General features: G+C 39.2%; 1 protein-coding gene across 1 annotated transcript; it reads right to left on the reverse strand.

Moving 5' to 3' along the window:
* Window positions 1-5625: 5625 nt before the first annotated feature.
* Window positions 5626-19612, reverse strand: LOC139720187 (exogastrula-inducing polypeptide-like). Its single transcript, XM_071631552.1, has 6 exons — window positions 19414-19612; window positions 17063-17236; window positions 14847-15032; window positions 14193-14366; window positions 6830-7012; window positions 5626-5714 (listed from the first exon to the last, which is right to left on the reverse strand). The coding sequence occupies exons 1-6, from the start codon at window positions 19478-19480 to the stop codon at window positions 5626-5628; spliced, it is 873 nt and encodes a 290-aa protein (XP_071487653.1). The 5' UTR covers window positions 19481-19612.
* Window positions 19613-21219: the final 1607 nt, after the last annotated feature.

Consider the following 21219-nt stretch of genomic DNA (forward strand, 5'->3'; position numbering starts at 1 on the left):
CGGTAGTTGCAAAGGGAACACAGAAGTTCTTTTGTTGAATTCTATGTGGATTTCAGAGTCTCGTTCTAAAGTTCTGAGAGAAACATATTGGATGAGAAAACTGCCAGAAATGATAGTATGAGTGAAAACATGACTATCTATCATACAAAAGGAGGTAACTCTATCAACATTCCATTGAGGAGCGGATTTAATGACTCAAGAAGTTGGAGCTATACGATGTGAAAGGGTACAAGCGGACAACTTGGATTGCCATGATAATGGTGGATCTTCTTTTGTGGGTGTCTGTATTTAGTTATTCGTCAGAGTCCTTGATGCGATGAGTTTTTCTTTCCTTCTTTCTGAAGTGATAATAAGGTTTCGGTGCTTATATTGCGTAACATTGCTTCTGTTGCCGGTGATTTCTCACTGGGTAATAGTTCGCAAGCAAATAAGAAGATTAGGCAGTTGACAATCCATGACAAATACTGACGTTACTTGCAGAGTAGAACTTCCAAGTTATACGAGAAGAAGGTGTTAATAGACGTCTTGTATAAGTTTTTGAACGTTAAAGATTTATCAAGAACTGCAATAGGTTAGTGCAGTGGCCAGGGGAAGGTACCGAACACAGAATGGAAAAATGTAGAAAATCTTGTGTCCAATGTCGATTCAGGTCAACGAAATATCAGATTTTGAACATACTGTACAATGTTTGCTATTATTTTATTTATTTTGCGTGTATTAAATGTGCATTATCTTTAAGAATCATCAGAAGCTCCTATAGGGTAGAAGACTATGAAAACGTAGGTCCCGTGCTTGGTAAATTGCCACCATTATCATTATCATATCATAATTACAAAGATACAAACAGAAAGAGAGAAAAAGAAGGAAATTTTCGTGCAACCAGAAAATAACGCCAAGATAAAGCCACGGGGAAAATTTTGTTTGCCATTATGTTCCAGCAATTAATGTCTTGATTCGACGGAGTTAAAAACACGCGAAATTTTTCTTTCCCAATTGAGCGCGAAAAAAATACTCGCGCGAAAATATCCATTTTTACAATACAATGTAATTGACAAGAGGCCCAACAGGGGTATCATAAATAAGCCATATTTGAGAGATGGACAATATTTCCCTTCTCCAAAGGTTCTATTTCATTTCATCAATATAACCGGTTTATCTTTCTTTCATCCTCCAAGTATCTGTAACTTTTCTAAAGGTTTGTAATAAGTATTTCCATGCGTAAGTTGTCGTTCAACATTGCAATGCCACTTCTTATTCAATGCATTTAAAGTTGCTTGTGAGGCTTTGATTACATTGGCTAATCTATAGTCTGCGTGTGTATCATTTTGTTTAACATCCACCTGTTATAAACACATGTGAAACTTAAACATTCCATTACTCTTCTATTCTTGTCCAACTTTAACGGAATTTTTGTCATTTTGTTTGATTCTGATATTGCTCTTGCTTCTATCACGGCCAAGTTGAACAAGGTGTATAGAAACTGCTCTGTATAAAGTCAAAATTAAACTACGCGAACTCTGAGACCCAAATGGGTGTGTCTGCATGACTGCAAGATGAGAAACAAATTTTGTATATTCCATAAATCCGATTCATCAATGCCTTCAAAAACGTAACATCCATCACCCTGTCGGCATGCTACTGCAGATACAAAGTTGTTGTCGTCGGGACCTTTAAAGCTGAAACGGCACAAGTAAACCGAGCGAATCGAGCCTCCTGATCTGGAATATTATAACAATTGATATAGTGTACAGCTGGTGTACGCGTCCAGGCGATCTTGTGAGAGCTCGCCCACTTCAACCGAGTTAATAACCACGCACAGCAAATCACTGATAAAAAAAGAAGAAAAGAAAAAGAAAGTAACGTTTGGAGGGATAAAGAAAAACCACAGTGGGTCCTCATCCACTCTTATATGTCCTTTATGTTTCGGCTATTTGGCTGTCTCTATTAAAGCGACTTTGTTAGCAACGCCACAAAAGAAAGCTTTTCCCAGTGGAGACACAGCGCGGGCTCCCACGCTTTTTTACGGAATCGCCCTTCTAGCGTATCGTATGCGCTTTCTTGTTCCCTTGTCTGTCCGTATATACAAGTCTCTATTATCGGCCCATTGCTCTTCAAGGAGGGGGAATGTCAATGTCAAATTCAACAACGACGTACGTTAGAGCCTTTTCAAGTTGTCGTTCACCAGTCGACTGCTACCTGATGACGTCATGCACCCCGAAGAAGTAGATACCGCCCGTTCATTACCAATGAAAACATTTTCGATTTTATAGTCGACGTGCGCTTTCTTCTATAGCAGAGTGACAATGGACTGCACACAGCACAGTGATATCATCAGTAAGACACGGCACAAAGTTGCACGATAAATAAATGTTCTTTGCTGTCAGACTTTTAAGAAGGAAGCCATTGAGTAACCCATGAAGTAACCCAATGAGAAGCTTCTCATTGTATTTAGGTTCACGGAAGGGGTGGTATCTTTAAGGAGTCAGATGAGGTATTTGGAGCCTCCTCTTTCACTATATCACAGCCGGTTTTATATCAGTTCAAAATGCATTTATTCAGGTTTGCTATTATATTACTACAGTAAACATGAAGGTGATCCGTATTTGTCGTTTGATTTCCTTCAAATGTTTAAGAAGCCTTTAGAATTTTCTGTTTATCTTATTCAAGCAAATGTTTTATCTGAATCATTTGCTTTGATCGTGCATGCTGGGTTGTTGGTTTTCGTTTTTGCTTCTTTAATAGTTATGTTTAGTTATGTCTAAAACGTATATAACAAATCTGAATCCCATCACTTCATCGGAAAACTCGGCAATATCAAGTGTGATATGGGTCTGTGTGAGAATGTCAGGGTAAAAATTAACAGGTCAAAATGAAGATATACGAACTCATCCATTTGTGTAAATTTCATAATAACAATGTGAAGCATTTTACTTAACCCTGAACTATATTTTTGTTCATCTCTGGCATTTTAACCTCAAATTACATTTTTACATTTTTATTTGGCACCTTGTAACACAGAGTTTTCATTGGAGCATCATTACATTGCAGTAAATGAACCAGTGTGTTTTGGTAAGGTGTCTTTTACCCCCTTTTTTAACAATCATCAAACTGCCATCCCTTGACTCCGATCCCCATATACTAGGATTTTAAGTCTCTTGAAATTTCCCTTTTAAAGCCCTTTCACAGCTCTTAACGTTTTTCTTATCAACAGAAGAGATCTTCTGTGCTTTCTCGTGCTGCTAATCTCATCAAACCTTAAACCTCATCAAAACAGATGGCTTTGTCAAACTTTGCTTTTTAACAAACTAAAAGCCAATTGTTAGGATGGAAATCGGTGTTTTTGTCCACACTGGAAAGGAGTTTTATAGATGACATCATTTTGGACCATCGACGAGATACCTGAACCGCTATACCTGCAGAACTCTGAAATGACGACAGCTTTGATAAACGATTCGGCGTAGTTTCCAGAAGTGAAAGTCATTTAAGTTTTTATAGTAATAAGGTCTTATATGCAACGTTTCTTTCTTGCAGTTAAATTCTACACTTTTCATTTATTCACTTTTCAACAGAGTGCGTATAAGATCTTCATCATAGCAAGATACTTTGTCTATTCTTGATCTGACTGTATATATATCTATTTATGGGGTGTTTTTTTTTGGTAGGGTGATGGTGTTAAATACTGCTAATCTAACAAGAATACGATAAAAGTTACACCTTCCTGATATACAGTAACCTGATGTGTTTGCCTATACCACCGATATTTAGATAAGCCTTTAGCTCGGAAGTTAAGCAACATCTTAAAGAAAAAAAGGGAGTTCTAAAAAAGTTGTTACCTATTGCAGGGCTCCACACTAACTTTCATTTTTGATGGCCCAAAGGCAAACATCCGACCTTTTTTGGTGGCCCAATTAGGCCACCAAATTCTTCATTTCTGAAATTTTGGTGGCCCGACTTGCGTTTTTGGTGGCCCCGGCCACCGGGCCACCGTTGGTGTCGAGCCCTGCCTATTGTATCACTGAATGAGTTAGAGATATACTTGTAAATAAGCGGTTTGACACGCATTCTGAAGATTATGGAGGTTTACTAGTAGTTCAATACGGGTGATCAACTTCGTCTGTTTTGTAGATTTCGTTTGTATATACATGTCATAATGCGAGTCTGAACTAATTTGTTTGTAATATTGGTTTACTGTATTAAGCCCCAGTTTGAGCAAACTTTCGTGTCAGGGAGAACGATGTCGTCTCGTGTAATATAACAAAATAGTTTCTTTTTAAAAATCCCTTTGCAATTATTATGATCAGATTTGTATGCTGTGTGCATCTGAGAAGAAAGGGCTCTTTTTGTTGTAAAGAAAACTATCTAGACATTTGATTGGATCGATTTACAAATTATAGATTCAAAGTATTCATATTAAGAATGCCTCATGAACTAGGTGTAGAAAGTCGAGGATAAATCTATGATACGTATTATGTCGTCACAATGGCTAAAATGAATGTATTATGTTATATAACTTTATTATACGCATATGCGAGAGGGGGTTGTCCTTTGCATGAACACGTCATAGTTAATTTCATCTAAAGTGTCGTTATCTATATCGTCTTTGCACAAACCCATGCACGCACCACAAGACATCACTTCACTCTAGCAACTCAGAATGTTGGCCGGTATGAAATCTCTTTCTAAACTTCATGAATCATAATTTGTCAACATCGTCATCAAGCAAAGCAACACAACAGACCCTAATCTTAACATAAAATTTCACTCTATATAACAAGCATCATCGATACCATCAACATCAGAGGGCATTTAATGAAGCATTTTGTCTCTCAGCCAGTCAGATTCAAGGATTTCAGTAGCTTGTAACAGTTTGTCGGAAAAAATCCGACCGAAACACTTCATGAAATGCCCCCCTCCCCCCACATCACAAGGAATCAACTAATGTCACCAGGATACGCCATCACATTCACCAAATGTTAACAAAATTTAGTGTCCTGATGATAATCGCGATGTCATTAGTGAACAATGTCAGTATAGTCTCGTTTTCCATGTGCATTTCAGCAAAAAGAAAATTGTGTTTTACTTTGTTTTATAACTTCCCATTACGCCGGTGTTCAATATCCACTACTGTACTTCAAATGATACGGTTAAGGACGCAGTACTGTGCAACACAACACAATGGCAACTCTAGGTTTCGTTTGAAAGAACCAACATGTTTATTCAATACAAAGACAGACAGATACTATATTTTCTAAAGATAAGATCCAAGTTAGGATTAACTCTATGCTCAGTTGCCTGCAATCTTAATATATATACTATGAAATCAGTTCTAAATCTATGAAACTTTTGTTAGACTGATCATTTTTATGAACACATTTCAAGGGGGAAACGCAAAAAGTACATAAATCATTCTCTAATATTGAAACGATTCCGTATACATAGAAAGTCAAAGTTATTTGATCTTCTTTTTTTCATCTGTACCAAAATTGATGAAAAAAAAATTCTTAAAGATTACGCGTCGACACACAAAGTTCGAGAGGTCTAACTCGATCTCGACAGGCGCCCTACTGACACTCAGGCGTTTGGAGGGGCCACCTCCCTGGCACGCCTCATGCTGGCGAGTAAGTTTTATTCTTTGTTGGCAAATTCGCCAGCCTCCTGCTCCAGGAGGCTGTAGAGACGCTTCAGCAGCTCAGCAGTACGAGTGGACGGGTCTCCTGAAAACATGGAAGTAGAGACAAGAGGAGGTTCAAATTAGGGCGGTCAATCATTTGGCTCAGACGGTAGCGCGTCTGCCTCCAGATCCATGAAGAACCCGGGTTCGATTCTCGAGTCTCGAACTTCGCAATGTTGTGCGTAATCATACCGTTCCCTCGTGGTAAGAGGCAAAAACACTGTCCCTCTGATAGGACATAAACTGGATGTCACGTGTGTGTGAGCTTTAGTCAGATCACATGCACCTAAGAGATCTCGTATTATCCATTCATTCATCGCAAAGAGGAGAGTGCATGACCCTGTAAGGTGGTGCCGTCTCGCGCCCAACTGGACCCAATGGAAGACCAGCTAGTGCAGGTGAATTTAGGCTATCCAGTCATCTTTTCAGATGGAATTATGAAACAAACGATAAAACAAGCCTTGTGGACGATTCGAAGGTAATCTTAATTTTGTGACAGTATACCATCAGGAACTATCCAATTCTTGTACCACACAGTTCACCCTCTCTGTGCCACGGACTTTGGATAGTGTGTACTGCGCTATGGATTATGTGCCAATCGGCATTAAAGGGGATGGCTAGTACTAAGTAACTGATCGGTAGGAATCGATGGGAATGCTGGAGGATGATTGTTCCAATCCTTGTGGGATTCATTTAAGAGTACATTATATGTCTATTGTCGTGTGAAAATCATTTCCTTCAGAATGGTCTCATATTCAAGTAATGTGCAGTTTAATGTTAACGATCGCCTCGTCACTGTACAGGCATGCTAACCTGAAAACACTAAATTGCACATTACTTGAATATGAGACCATTCTGAAGCAAATAATTTTCACACAATAGATATATAATGCACTTTTAAATGAATCCCACAAGGATTAGAACAATCAACCCCCAGCATTCCCACTGATTCTCACTGATCAGTTACTAGCCATCCCCTTTAAAAGCACACCAGGGGATAACTCCTCAATTATCATAGCCACATTCATATTCTTTTCTCCATTTGCATTTTGAGAGGTGGAACTGGTATACATAGCGTACAACAGAGAGGGAAGGGGAGAGAGAGGAGGAGGAGGAGGAGAATAAAGGCAAAAGACACGCGGGGCTTTCCATACTCACTTGGCACGCAGCTGCCGTTGGCGCCGATCTTGTATTGGGACCAGTCGTTGCATATGCAGCTCCAGCCATATCTGTTCTCCGCGCAGTATCCCACGCCATTGCAGTTGTTGGTGTCGGCATTGCAGAGATTTTCGGAGTCACGGAGAGAGAGATCGAGCAAGGCAAACTCTTTCTTCGTGTATTCTAACGGGAAAAGGAAGAAAATGAGCATGAGAGGGCTTGGCAATGTCCGCCAATTATTTCACGCGCCCTCTCCCCCCCCCCCCCCCTTCTACTCAGGCGGCCAACCATACACATATTATGTTTTCCCAGATTCTTAGAGATAACCAATTTCGGGATGGAAATGGGCCAGGATTGTGACCCCTTATCACGGGCTTTTGGAAGGGAACAAATCAAAAGTATACCCCTATGACAGATTTTTGGAAGGGAGGATAGGAAAATTATTCCCTAAATGGAGGAAGAGTTCCGAGGTAAAGAGTGCCCATAATTTCAGCACTTGAATGGACAGGAATATCTTTAGAAACTTTCTCATGCCGAATATACCAAAAAAGATGTACTTCCCTGCGAAAAAATTAAAGCGAGCCCGGTGTGATTTGATTTGCAGCAAAACATTCAGAGTAAGCACCATTCTGGAGGATCGGTCGAACACTACGGAGCCGCCACTACCCCTTTTATTTTGAATTGACCCTGTCCGAGACACCATTTCAGCGTTGCTTAGGTAAGACTCGAAAATCACCCCTAATTAAATCTAATGTTTCGGGGAAAAAAATCCTACAAGATCTCCTATATCAAAGATTATTCGAAATTCCCCTCCCCCCCCCAAAAAAAAATGAATAAATAAATAGGTACTAAAATATACCCCGAGTTTGACTCTAGACAAACAAAGCCCACGAGTTCAACACTAAGCCATAAAGACACAAGTACGGAACCGACACATTAAACCACCTTGATGTATTCTTAAACTCGTGGGCCTTTTTTTTTTTGCCTAGAGTCTGGACTCTTGGGTCTTGTTTGCCTACTGTCGGACTCGTGGGCCTTATTTGCGTAGTGTCGAGCTCATAGGCTGTACGACTTATGGATTTTTTTTTTCAAACTCGTAGACTGTACACACAGAGAAATTAGGGTTCTATTAGGGTTCATATTTTCACCCTACGAGCAAATCTAACTAAAAGGCACCTTATAGGGTTCGGGATGGGTGTAGGGGTGCAAATCCGAACCCTAAAGGGAGCCAAGTCTTAAGGGTTCGAATTTGGAACCATTCCATAGTCTTTCCCGAAAGCTGACATGTGGGTGTTGAATGGTGTTTGCTTGAAATGCCACACTATTTTTGGATATTATCGTATATTTTTATTTGAAAATATAACTACACGTTGTTAAAGAGTAACAGTGTCATCAGTAATACTGTACTAAAAAAATTACTACTTGAATTAAACATTTGTTTTTTCTTCTCGCACCGGGATCAAGAATATCATTTCAATGACGTTATCATAGAGTACACGTATTATGCGTGCACGCGTGGACCGTTCAGCACTTGGTCAATGGCAAAGCTAAAATCGCATGCGCACGCCACGCCGTTGGTCGCGCGGTATACGTACGTACGTGCATACTACTGACGTTCCTCGTTTGAAATGGACAGACGACCGTGAGGTTGGGATGATGAATTAATCTTTTTGATGAGCCAAACGTTGTGAGTAGATAGTTGTACTATAATTCCGTTGAAAATATTTCACAGTAATCGATGATGATATGTGTGAATTATGCTAATCGAATGCTGAGTGGTGAAAACTGATGCGAATTAAAGAGTTGTATCGAGGTACATGTGTACTAACATGTCAGAAGTGCGATCATACATATCAGGTACATACAGTAAAGCATAGCGAAAAAGTCAATGAAAGTGCACGGTAATACGGAAAGCTTCAACCAAGGTACTAACTACGACCAACAGCCCCATACGCATAGCCATAGCGTAATTACGCTATGCGTATGGGGCTGCTGGACGCAGTTACCAAGGTACGTACGTAAATAGGTGACCGGATATAGTCGCATCATATTCGTTAATAGGAATTATTACGTTTGAGCCGAATTGAGGCTCAGTTGGATATTGGTTTCTGTGAAGTTGACACGAAGAACGATGTAGGCATGTATGATGTGCCTAATGAAGAAAAATAGCGTTCCTGGTTCATTTAGGAGAATTTAAGACATGTATGAAGATTGAAGTCAGAAAATTTAGGTTGGCCTTGACTCCTTGTTGTCTATCAATGAAAATAGAATGTGTGTTATAAATTAGCAATGCCATAGTCACAGAGCTTATGCAATGATACACGATATGTGAATTTAGATAATATCTACTGGAGAAGTTGCATGTGCTAGACATGACATAAAATAAGTCACACAAACAAGGTATGTAAACGGTAAATCACTTCAGAAGTACAACTACTTGATCCCATACTTTAGCAGGTAGATATTCCAATATTGATTGTATGTTGAACTTTGTTTTATTCAATTACAGGTTGAGCCTTGCTGATCCATGCTGATGCATGGTGTTAGCTTGGTCTCATACTGGGCCAAAGGGACCTGTGATTATTCATCATCGAGTTCACTATGCATCAAGTTCAATAATGGTCTTCAGGATGAGTGATGCAGGTCAGCCTCGAGAGACTGGTGAGCCATATAGGATGCCAGAGCTGGAGATGGAAGATGTTCAGGATGTCAATCCTGGTTCCTCGTTGAGTCAGTGTGGAAGCCATGCCAGTCCTTCTGAGAGTGATGGCCAGAAGGGCATACTATTTGGCAGCTGAAGCAGGTGCTATAGAAACGCATCAAAAACTAGAGCTCGAGGAGTTTCGACTTATGCAGCGTAAGATGAGATTAGCTATGAAGACCAAGCTGCAGGTTGCTGAAGCAGAGGATCAGATATACCTTGACTACGAGAACAAGAAGTTGGGAGTCGGCTTTCCTGTGAAAGCAGAGGATGAAACCTTGCTGTACCCAACTGAATGCGCCAACCAACCAGTACACACGAGTACACCGATTTCCCTGACTAGAGAAGTAGCAAAAACGTTATTTTCAAATTTTCTTTGACTTTTAGCAGATATAGTCCAAAAGCCAATAAGATCATCAGCATCATGTAGTATCCCTGAACCAGGTTTGATGAAAGCCCATCAATTTTTCCGTAGATGCATCCGCACAGACCGGGAGACAGACAGGCAACCTGAAAACATATGCCTCCGGCACCATTCAGGGCAGAGGCATAATAATGAGACTCCTATGTCATAGGCTATGTCATGTATGTTTAAACCATATAAAATTTGAGACGGGTCACATTGAATCCCCCCCCCCCCCCCCCCCCCCATTAGAATTGCTAAACACCACGGCTCTAGAAACATCTTTCCATTTTAATCCAGAAAGTAATCACCTCCCTGTTTTTAGCCGAGGGTGAGCATGAAGCCACTCCATGAAATGAAGATTAGCATTTTTTTTTTTGCAAAATATATGTGAAAATGTCTAATTTCATAGATAACGATAACTATTTATTCTGTCTTCTAAACTGTTGTCAGGTTATTCCCTTTCTTAGAATGCACTGGGCTTGAATATTTACAAGAATACTCTAAAGAAATATATAATAGAAAAATACAAGAGAACGAACTGGCAAATTACAAATTTAAACACAACCTAAAGAGAACTTGACTTCTATTCACTTTTATCTTTTTTCTTTTTTTTTGGGGGGGGGGGTGGATTATGGATGAAAATATGAATCTGCTAATGGATATGAAATACTCAAATTATGCTTTCCATTATATTTCATACTAGATGGGGTTAGTTTGTATTGTTCATATATTAGATATTTCTTCACCATCGATAGCCTCAGTGCTTCAATAACACATGCACACTTTGAATTGATTGTTTAAGTAGGGAACAAAAAAAAAAATAAGTCGCCTGCTGTTTTTTGTAGTAGACAGCCACACAATGTATGTCAATTTTGGGCAATCTCTGGCAATGCAATGTCATAAGTGGAGTAGCTTTGTGACACTTGACAGAAGCATGATTTTCTCACAAACCCTTTATGTATATAAGGATTGAAAAATAGAGTTTGTTCCAAAACCTGAGAAAACTCAACATATCATATCTACTTTTTTTGCATAAAAGAACACTGGACTTCACTCTTTAAGAAGGCAGAAACTACATGTATTATCATTGCCCTTACATACGTCAGTGACTTGTTGAGGAAATGTGCATGTTTTACCTAAAAGAAAAAAAAAGTGAAATTCTCTTTAGGTTTTCCTTGAATTGTTCTACGCATGTGACATCATAAACTCTTCTCACTCTGCTGCGACTGCACAAATGATTTAAAGATTATTAACTTTTGAACTGAATGTCCGCTTTTCACTTTTTTTACTGATGTGTTCTAATAGTATAAGCCAGTTCGGGGTACCAGTTTGAGCATGTGCGGAAAAAGGTTATTTGTACCGAGAGACAGGTTGGTTTTTTAATTTCACTGAGATAAGCATCTGTAATGCTAGGATTATTCATGGAATCCTTATAAATGGTGCCTGCCAGTACATCCACTTGACAGCAAGCCTGGTATTTGGCAATGTTAACACACAAAAAAAGTTTGTTAACATATTCAAAACAGAACTTAATAAAATAGATGATTCCCTAAGTGTTGATTGACGAACCATACTGGTCACTTCATCTACACTGGTTAGGTTCATTCTTTGTTTGAATATGAGTTCCATAAATGGCTATGGTGGGCAAGCTGCTGCATTATGTCACTTTGAATTGAGTGAAGTGCCTAACCAACTGAGAAAAATGAAAGGTCAGTTGTACCTATGTGCACATGAGCTATCTCCGGACTGGCTTATTGCTGCGCATTCACTCAATCCACATGTAGGTCTACAGTTGTATATGAAGGTGGACTTGCCCTCTAACTCTGATTATAATTTTAAGCTTTCTTTAAGTAGGTTGTATAAAGTGCTGATATATTTGTGTAAGGTTTGGTGAAAATTAAGTGTTAAAATGATTGGAAGAGTTGTGAGACTGCGAACATCAACACTTGAGGTATTTCTCATGCATGATCATAAATCTCTGTAAAATATTGATGGTAATACATGTAGTAATAATGCTAATGATAATAATAATAATAATAGTAGTAATAATAATGATGATGATAGTAATAATAATATATTTTGCTTCTGATCATTATGCTTGTGATGGTGCCAATACCAATACCTGCTTTATGAATGTGAAAAATTGACTGCTCTTTACAATATTTTGAATGTTGGGGCTAAACTGCATACATTGTGTAATTATATTTATGGTCTACTGAGTACAATGTGCTTCTTGTTTCCATCGCTTGAAAAAACAACAACAATGTATCAAAAAAATTGTTTTTAAACTTGTCTCACAAGACATATTCCTTCCTCTTTATGTCCAGTTTGTCATACCACTGATTGGTTAACTTTATTTTCCCTTTCTGAGGTTACATTTTCTGTGGAATTGTTAATGTTAATTTGATGCAATGAAAAGTGTTTTCAGATGTGCTATTCTGCCCAAGATTTATAACTGGGACATATCTTTAGCTGTGTGCATAAAAAAGTAACCAAATTTAGATGTGCATTCTTCATTTTTTGATTCTTTTTTTCACCTTTCTTATCATTGGTGTAATTGTATATGAAAACAAAATGTGAAGTATACTAATTGTATAATGGCGCACATTCGCTAGCTCTCAAGTTTGGAATTGGATGGAATATGTCAGTACAAGTAGTGAGTTTCAAATATATATGACAGAACTTTGCCATACCCTTCATTGTTTTGGCAATAACTTGTGTACGAGAAATCAGAGTTGACATATCGCTGTTAATGTCTAAGAGCGTCATAAAGGTGCTTTTGATTACACATAAAGGTGCTTAAGATGTACCGGTAAATTCAAGGTACATATCTATGATCCATTCTAGAAGTAGAAGGACAATGTGAAAGATATTTGTCACATAGTTTACTATTACTCTGCACAAGCTTCAGGGATTTTTTAAATAAAAAGAATTAGTGCTTTTTGTCAATGTGGTAACTTCCTTTAAAAGAAGAAAAAGTAATCATTTGATGGAAAGAACAAATATTTTTTTCTTTTTCAATGTACTGACCAAATTTCATACATTTTTGATTTACATTGCCCTTTTTATGACAAAATATGCATCTCGTATGAGAATTTGTAGAAATACAATGTATATTTGATGTTCACTTTAAAGTAAACCATGAAGAAGAAAATCGCTGTTAACTTGTCCCTCTTCCATTAGACATATATTAAAATGTTAATAATTTATATGTAAGTATGCACTGTATTCATCATGTTTATGTTCTATTTGTTGTTGAATTGAAGTCTCTGACTTCATTTTTCGAAAGATTGTGGATTTAATTGACTGAGAAACTGTGTGTAAATCTATGCATGCTATTTTGCGTCATGTCTGGAGTGTTGCCTTAGGTAATTGTTTGTGAAGTCAGTGAAGGCATCCAGTAGACATTAGGTAATTGTTTGTGAAGTCAGTGAAGGCATCCAGTATATAATTATTTTGGTTTAAAAAAAAAGGTTATAATTTTCACCATATGGGGTGCAGAAAGGTAACCCTATATAGAGACGTGTGCAAATTGTATTGCATCCTATATTGCGGTGACTTTATCACCCCATAGGGTGCAAAATTACAACAATAACAATATGAACCATAATGGGTGCAGGTATGAGGTGCAGAGAGGGAACCCTGTATAGAGGTCCATATTTGCACCTTATAGGGTGTTGAATATAGGGTGCTAAATAAGAACCCCCCAAAATAGAACCCTAAATGGAGCCGCTGGTGTTACAACGATATGAACCAGAAAGGGAGCAAATTTGCACCTGAATTTTTGTTCACCATATGGGGTGCAGAAAGGGAACCCAATGTAGGGGTGCAAATATGCACCAGATATGGTGTTGAATATAGGGTGCTAAATAAGCACCCCCAAAAATAGAACCCTAAATGGAGCCGCTGGTGTTACAACGATATGAACCCTATTGGGTGCAGAAAGGGAACCCAATGGAGGGGTGCAAATATGCACCATATATGGTGTTAAATATAGGGTGCTAAATAAGCACCCCCAAAAATAGAACCCTAAATGGAGCCGCTGGTGTTACAACGATATGCACCCTGTAGGGTGCAAATTAGAACCGTAATTTCTCTGTGTGTATAACTCGTGGGTGTCGATCTCGTGGGATGACCCTGATATACCCTGGTAAGAAAATTATTACTTGATAGGGATCAAGAATGCTACATGTGCAAGACCTTCACTTTTCATGTCTTGTTCGTCACGAGGGAGAACAGCAATTATTGAGACTCACGGTAGCAGCTTCCGTCCCTGCCATTGGTGTATCCAGGATCACAGATGCAGATGTACTCGCCAGCGTAGCGGGTGTTTTCCACGCAGTCTCCATTCCCGTTGCAGCTGCTGGTGCGTGCGTTGCACTGAGCTAGCGTCTCCCGCGTTTCCATGAATTCACGAGCCGAGTTGGCAGCTACAAGAGTCAAAACAAAACAAAACAAACGGAAAAGATAAGTTGAAAGATTTTACTGCTAATCTTCTCCACCCCTCTCCCACCCACTGACACAATGCTTCCATTCATCTATACTGACGTGAAATAGAAACGACGATGCAATACAAGTTTTGAATATGACCCAACCTTGCAGAAAACGTGGGTGTTTTTTATGTCTCAAGATCACGGGAATTTGTTTTACCTAATTACTCAATCACAAGAAAATCTGAAGAGTTATAGCCAAACACTTTTTTTAAAGCACAAATGGATTTGATTTGTTTTATAGTTATAGGAAGCAATTAATTCTTGTAACACGCAAATAACCACGGGGCCGCCTATTACAATGTATTAGTTCCCTCCTATTTAGGGTCAGGAACGGTCCATTCTATTTACAGGTGAGATCCAAAGACGATGTCTTCTCAGTCATTTTAAGGGAATTAAACAAAGACTTAGGTGACCTACCATAGCAGCTTCCGTCGAGGCCATTGGTGTATCCAGAATTGCAGATGCAGATGTACTCGCCAGCGAAACGGGTGTTTTCCACGCACCTACCGTTGCCGTTGCAGTTGCTGGTGCGCGCGTTGCACTGGGCTAGCGTTTCCCGAGTCTCCATAAGTTCATCTTCATACTCGCGAGCCGTGTTGTCAGCTACAAGATTGAAGAACGAAAACTTGTCTTTTAAACAAATCACGACAGACATATTCCTCCTCTCTTCCCATGCCAATATGTGCAGAGATACATCTTTCGACTTGTGACAATGATTATAGAAATGAATGTCGATACACTGGTAGGTTTCAACAATAGCAAAACTCAGAAATGCTGAATGTCTCAACATAAGGGAAATGCCACCTTGTCTCTTTTACTCATTCGCATGAATTCTCGCGCCAAGGCGAAATAGCAAAACAATTTAGATTATCGAGATTTCATTAGATTTTCCTTATCGTCTGACAAATCTGAAAATCGCCTTTAAAAACTCCACAAAATCAATTTTCCTTTCTCAATGTATATCTTACCTTTCCATTCGGACCTCTCAGTCAAAAGACAGTAAAAAGCTGCTTTTCCTTCTTTCCTTAGCTCGGACTCGTTTACTTTTCAAAATACTTGAGTTTGGATTTTTTTTTTTAATCACACTTTAGAACATAAGACATTTTCCCACTACAAGGCAAAACAAGTACAGTGAACATCGTGTCAATGCAAAACGGAAGAGACAGACCTGTGTGGCGAAATCATAATAATCAATTACGATGAGTAGATGTCAGTTGTTGAATTTCATTTATCGTACAACCGAAAGCACCCATCACACAGTCACATATTGTTCTTTTTTTTAAAGAACGCGGCTCAGATTGGATTTTTTTTTTAATTGTGTGTAGATGTTTTTTTAAACTATATGGAACTTTGCCAACCGAGCCGTATCCATGGTATCATGACATTTACATAGATTTAGGACGACCCGAACAGGCACAAACTTTTGAAATTATGCGGTCACTATGAGCGTTATCAACACAATCATGTCTATATCAAAATACTAAATAATACGTTAATTCACTACCGTTAACGAAAATGTCAGGTGTATAAATTATAGTTACTCGGGTCACCCTTAGGTTGTTTATGATTTTTTCCAATGTTTGTACGGTTTCAATTTTATACCAGTCTATATAGCGAGTAGGACCATACAGCTTATAATTTGCAAATAATAATCATGTTTTAAGTGCCTTTGATATCGAAAGCTGATACAGAGAGATTAACTGGAAAATTAATGCAGTGCATCATCAAAGTGATGAGTCTCTTTAAAATGGTAAAGTCCCCTTCAAAGTGACTCCATAGGAACAGTGAACAGACGCAGAAAATTAATGTGAAGAAAATGAGTCAGTAAGACGGGTCTTCAAAATATGATTATGAATTGGGAATTAGATATACATGTACTTATTTGGATTCAGTTGTTTTCGAAAAGTTATCAAAAGGCTCATGGTCTACCTGGAGGTAATGCGTTATACGTGTCTGTATACATGGATTGCAATAAAAAACTAAGATCTCATTATAATTTCCCAACTTTTCTCGCCAAAAATTAATCATGGCCACTGATAGCCTAGTCAGAAGACGTACAAAAACATGAAAGAACACGGAGACACGAAGGACCACAAAACAACGAACATAATCAGAGTTGAGTGAACTTATGTGACCATTTTAAATGTCAGGAACAGTCGAGATACTGAATGAAAAAAAAAAATCAAAATGGTATTGTGTTAAGTACATTTCGACATTCCGATATCCAGATGGATGGAGCGCTCATCGACGGTGATCTATGAATGGATGTTAATCAATGATTACGATGATATATACTCATGGTTTCGTGTGGAGATGGATTTTTGTTTTTGTTTTCAGAGCGAGCTACATCCATCAGTTTGATAATAGGCATGAGTGGATGACTTCTATGGCTAGGATGTTAACAAGGATGTGATACCTCCTTGATGTATACAATGGTTAGAGTTCTGAATGTTGGGGATCAGTTCGTGGCGTCGAGGATCAAAGAGCCAGGGGGGATGGTGGTGGTGGTGGTGGTGGTGGTGGTGGTGGTAGTGGCCGTGGTGGTGGTGGTGGTGGTGGTGTTGGTGGTATGGCCTATGTAGTGGTGGGAATGGAAGATGGGGGATGGGGGTGGGGAGAGCCATCTGACTTACGATAGCAGGAACTCTGGGTACCGCCCACGCGGTAACCAACGTTACACCTGCAGAACCAAGCGCCCGATCTACCCTCGGCGCACTCGCCGAAGCCGTTGCAGTTGTTGGTAGCCAAGACGCAGCTTCCCTTTCTGTCCCGAGCCTGGAAGTCGAGCACTTCTTGCCCGTTCTCGACTATTCCAAATCAAGCCATGCCCCAGAAAAGTTTATACATATACCAATATGATAGAAGACCTTTGTATGCAGTTCATATGCCTGAGCCTGAGTATTGGAAATGTTAAGATAGTGGTGTTTTCTCCAACTGAAATATGATGCTGCGCGACTATTATTCCAACAAGTTTTGCAGGCTTGAAGTTAGAGATGTGGCAAGAACTTGGCAATGTAGCAAACATTACCAAGGTATTTCGAATCTCCATACCTCATCATTAATGTTGTAATGTAGTGTCATATATATAAAGTGACCATTTTCGAGCGCCGAGAATACTCAATTATTCACCATTATATATTGAAAACGGGAAAGCTGTTAATTAGTGAACCACTCACTCAGGGTATATAATGGTTTGGACAGTAGATTCAGCACCTTTCAGTTTCCCTCATTAACGCGTCTTTGTCAACACAAATCACAGAACAATCACGAATTACATGTGACAGAAAACCCACAGGGTAAACACTTCCTTAATGTCCCCATACCACTCTGCACTATAGCCTACCCTGAAATGGTTGGCTTATGCACGCATAATATTTGGCACATGATGGGGACAGCGTGCATCTGTGGGTAAGTTAAGGGTAAGGTAGCGCAGATTGGTATGGAAAAATTAGTTGGGGACATAAGTCTTTGCCAAAAGAAACAGCACGAAATACACCAGAAGTTAGAATGTACTCTACAACAAGCGCAAAAACAAACAAATAAAAAATTCATAAAAAAAAAACGGCAGTTGAAAGAAGTGATGAAGTTCCCATTAACCGTCTTATAAACAAACAAACTGTATGACTGCACTAGGAAAACCTTCACTGCACTGAACAGGTATACCAGCCAATCAAGTTTAAGGTCGAAGGTGCAGATATAAAAAGCAGTGATAGACCTTGGTCAGAGAGTGATTTGGAAAGGGATTTCGAGTTACTGCCTCCGTTATTACCTTAAACACCCATTTAATTACAATGTGATTTGCGGTGATTTGCGAGTTATTGAAAGAAAAATTATGCATAACAGATTAAGAACGTTAAAAATGAACGTTTATGCAACTTGACGATTTCAACTTGATCGATTAAAACTTTAATTTGCTCAGCTAATCGGTGTGGAAAAGTTTGTGCCCTCAGTGCTGCAACTGAACTGCTCCCTCGTAGATAATGAAGGTCATTTACAGCACAGTTCATGCATCACTTTATAGAAGGGGTTATTACTGGGACCAAGGGATGCAATAATTTGACCATGTGGAAGGGGAAGAAATAGAATCACGTAAAGTTTAATTTTGTTATAAACATTCGGTACCACTGTGATGGTTTCAACAAGAAATGTGGGTGGGTTTAATCCACCTATAGTCGCCTTATTCTTCTTCTTCTTTTGTTGACTTCCTCCAGTCCTGGAGAACTGCGTTAGATTCGCAGAAATTTAGTAATACAATGGTTGTAATGTACTAATGTGGTCATAGGTCAAGCCGGAGACAACAGACAACCCTGTTAGACAGCACCCAATTTACTTCAACGTCATGATCTGACATCTTAGCTTCATGGGAAATTATACGTGCCTTGCTAAGTCCATGCTGCTTAAACAACATGCCTGAAAGATATTTATGACTGTTAAACCCAGACACTTAATGCTGTCACCAGTGTCCTCAGACAGAAGATATTCGAGACATACAAAATAATGCTTCAGCGCCATAAGGCTGCGTTCACATAGAAGTATACTATTCGGGTATTCGGGCTCGTTTTTCGAGGGCACGCGAATAGCTTGAATCGAACGATAGGATTTCCTCACACCGGTTCACATAAGAGGGCACTATTCGAAAGTACCGAATAGCTGCGAAAAGTATAGCAAAGTGGGAATCGAGCTTGTTCGATTTTCTTGCGGCGTATACCGTCTCTCGTTTATGAAATAATGACAATTTTGGTCTGGATTTGCCCTTTAGCAAAAATAAGCATGTAGACTGACATTTTGATGCAGTTTAGAAATTGTTAATAAGATTTGCTGCGATGTAGGAAGAAGAAATCCTCACTAAAAGGGATGGTGAGTTGACGGTGCGGGTGATGGTGTATTCGGTGCTCGAATAGCGAATAGCGAATACCGAATACCGAATACCGAATACTTCTATGTGAACGCAGCCTTAGATGAATTATTATTTTTTAAGTATTACCTCCTTTCACTAGTGCAGGTACGAGGGCCAGTCCAAGGACGACCAAAAGGGCAATGCAAGTCTTCATCTTGGCAAAACTGGACAGCAGAAATGTGCGAAGGAAACTAGGGGAGATGAAGGTGGGAAAGATCCGTCTTGCGAGTCGATAGTGTAGCTAGCTCCCAGGATTGTCCAAAGCTATAGCAACCTGACCGAAAGTGATGTGGCGCCAAACTGAGTTGTGCCTACTTATACTTCAGGTCCGATACACAATACAAAAATCACGACAATCTACGCTTGGTCAGTTCCGATTACCGCATTCCTCCACACCCCCGTTGTTTTTTGACAAAAGCTTCCAAAAAGCTGGTAGCTACCCCATCTGGAATGTCGCCTATGTCATCTTGTTTTGAATGGATGCGACTGTTATGTAAGAAGTAGATGAGAACCGCTCTATTCTATACGCGGAAGTTAACTAAAGGGAGCCTATTCTCTTGCCTCTTAAATCCTCAACCTTCAAGGTGGCACCCCCGCCTTCCCGATATTCAAAGAATTCTACCTACACGCTATCATTCTGATGCAAAAAAAAAAAAAACACTGAGTGCCATTTGAACCAATTTGTCTCTCGGGTTTGCAAATGGAATATAAACTAAGGTTTTCATCTCTTTTCTTTGAGCGATGGAGGCGCCCTATATATCGCATTGAAAAGGAAATATGATGGAGGCGAAAAAACTACAATGATGTCAACGACATCTTGAGGAGGCGGCCAGAGATGGTTTCGTATATAGGCCAAGGGGTTGAACTTTTGTCCGCACTTGTCAACAACCTGTCGCTTTATGCAAATGTGCATTAAAAAGCTTTTGGCTCAGGATTACTACCTTTTAAGCAGCTTCTCCTTTAGCAAAGATTCAACCCGGAAATACGAATAAATCTCGTGTTCCACTGAACTTGTTCGAAGTGATTCTACGCGGAAATATCAAATAGACCGATAGATTGTCGCAGGCTATACGAGTGATGATATAAACGAATGCATAGATAAATGCATATATTGATAAATTGATAACTGAAAACATGAATGATGAAAAATCGAAAGGGTAAATGGACTAATGGATAGATAGATGGATGAATGAATAAATGAATGAAGGAATAAATGCATGAATGAATGATCGAATGAATGAATGATTTAATCTATTAATGGGAAGACGACGACTTCGATTAATCATAATATGGGAGCACTATATCAAAGTCAAGTTGAAATAAGAACATAAATGCTGAACATTTTGTTTTCTGAGAATCTGTGTTGAAAACCGACTTATTACATTTCGATAGTTGATCGGCGGCAAGCAATAGAGGAAGGTAGGACTGGAATACCCGAAGAGTTCCGATGTGTATGAGTAACTCTGATGATGCGAGTTGTTGGTATCATTCCTTTAAGTACGCTAATGGCATATTCTAGCAGTTATTCAGTGTTACGTAGCATTCATCGAACCTGTTACCTTGTAACCTAAATAGAGAAAGTCTTCAAACGTACTGATACTTGTTCAACAGGTTGACGTGAAGATGGGTATTCGGTAGTTTCTTTCTATTTCATCAACAAAGTTAAGCAGAAAATACCTAAGAGGGCGACAACGGAATTCTTCGGAGAAAAGCGATGGGGGTTGAAAAGATCTCTTATCTTCCGCCTTTGAACAGGTGCATTTCTACAGACATGTGTGATTCCAACTTTTCGCAGCCTGAAGCGCGATGTTCCAGCGTCTTTGTTCGTATTGTTTCTGCAAGGCAAGTAACCTTTCTTTCTTTCCTTCTTTCTTTTTCTTTTCTTTCTTCCTT

This window comes from Diadema antillarum, unplaced genomic scaffold (assembly GCF_040938485.1).
Source record: "Diadema antillarum isolate AM-2024a unplaced genomic scaffold, OU_Dant_1.0 scf00000123, whole genome shotgun sequence".
Taxonomy (NCBI): domain Eukaryota; kingdom Metazoa; phylum Echinodermata; class Echinoidea; order Diadematoida; family Diadematidae; genus Diadema; species Diadema antillarum.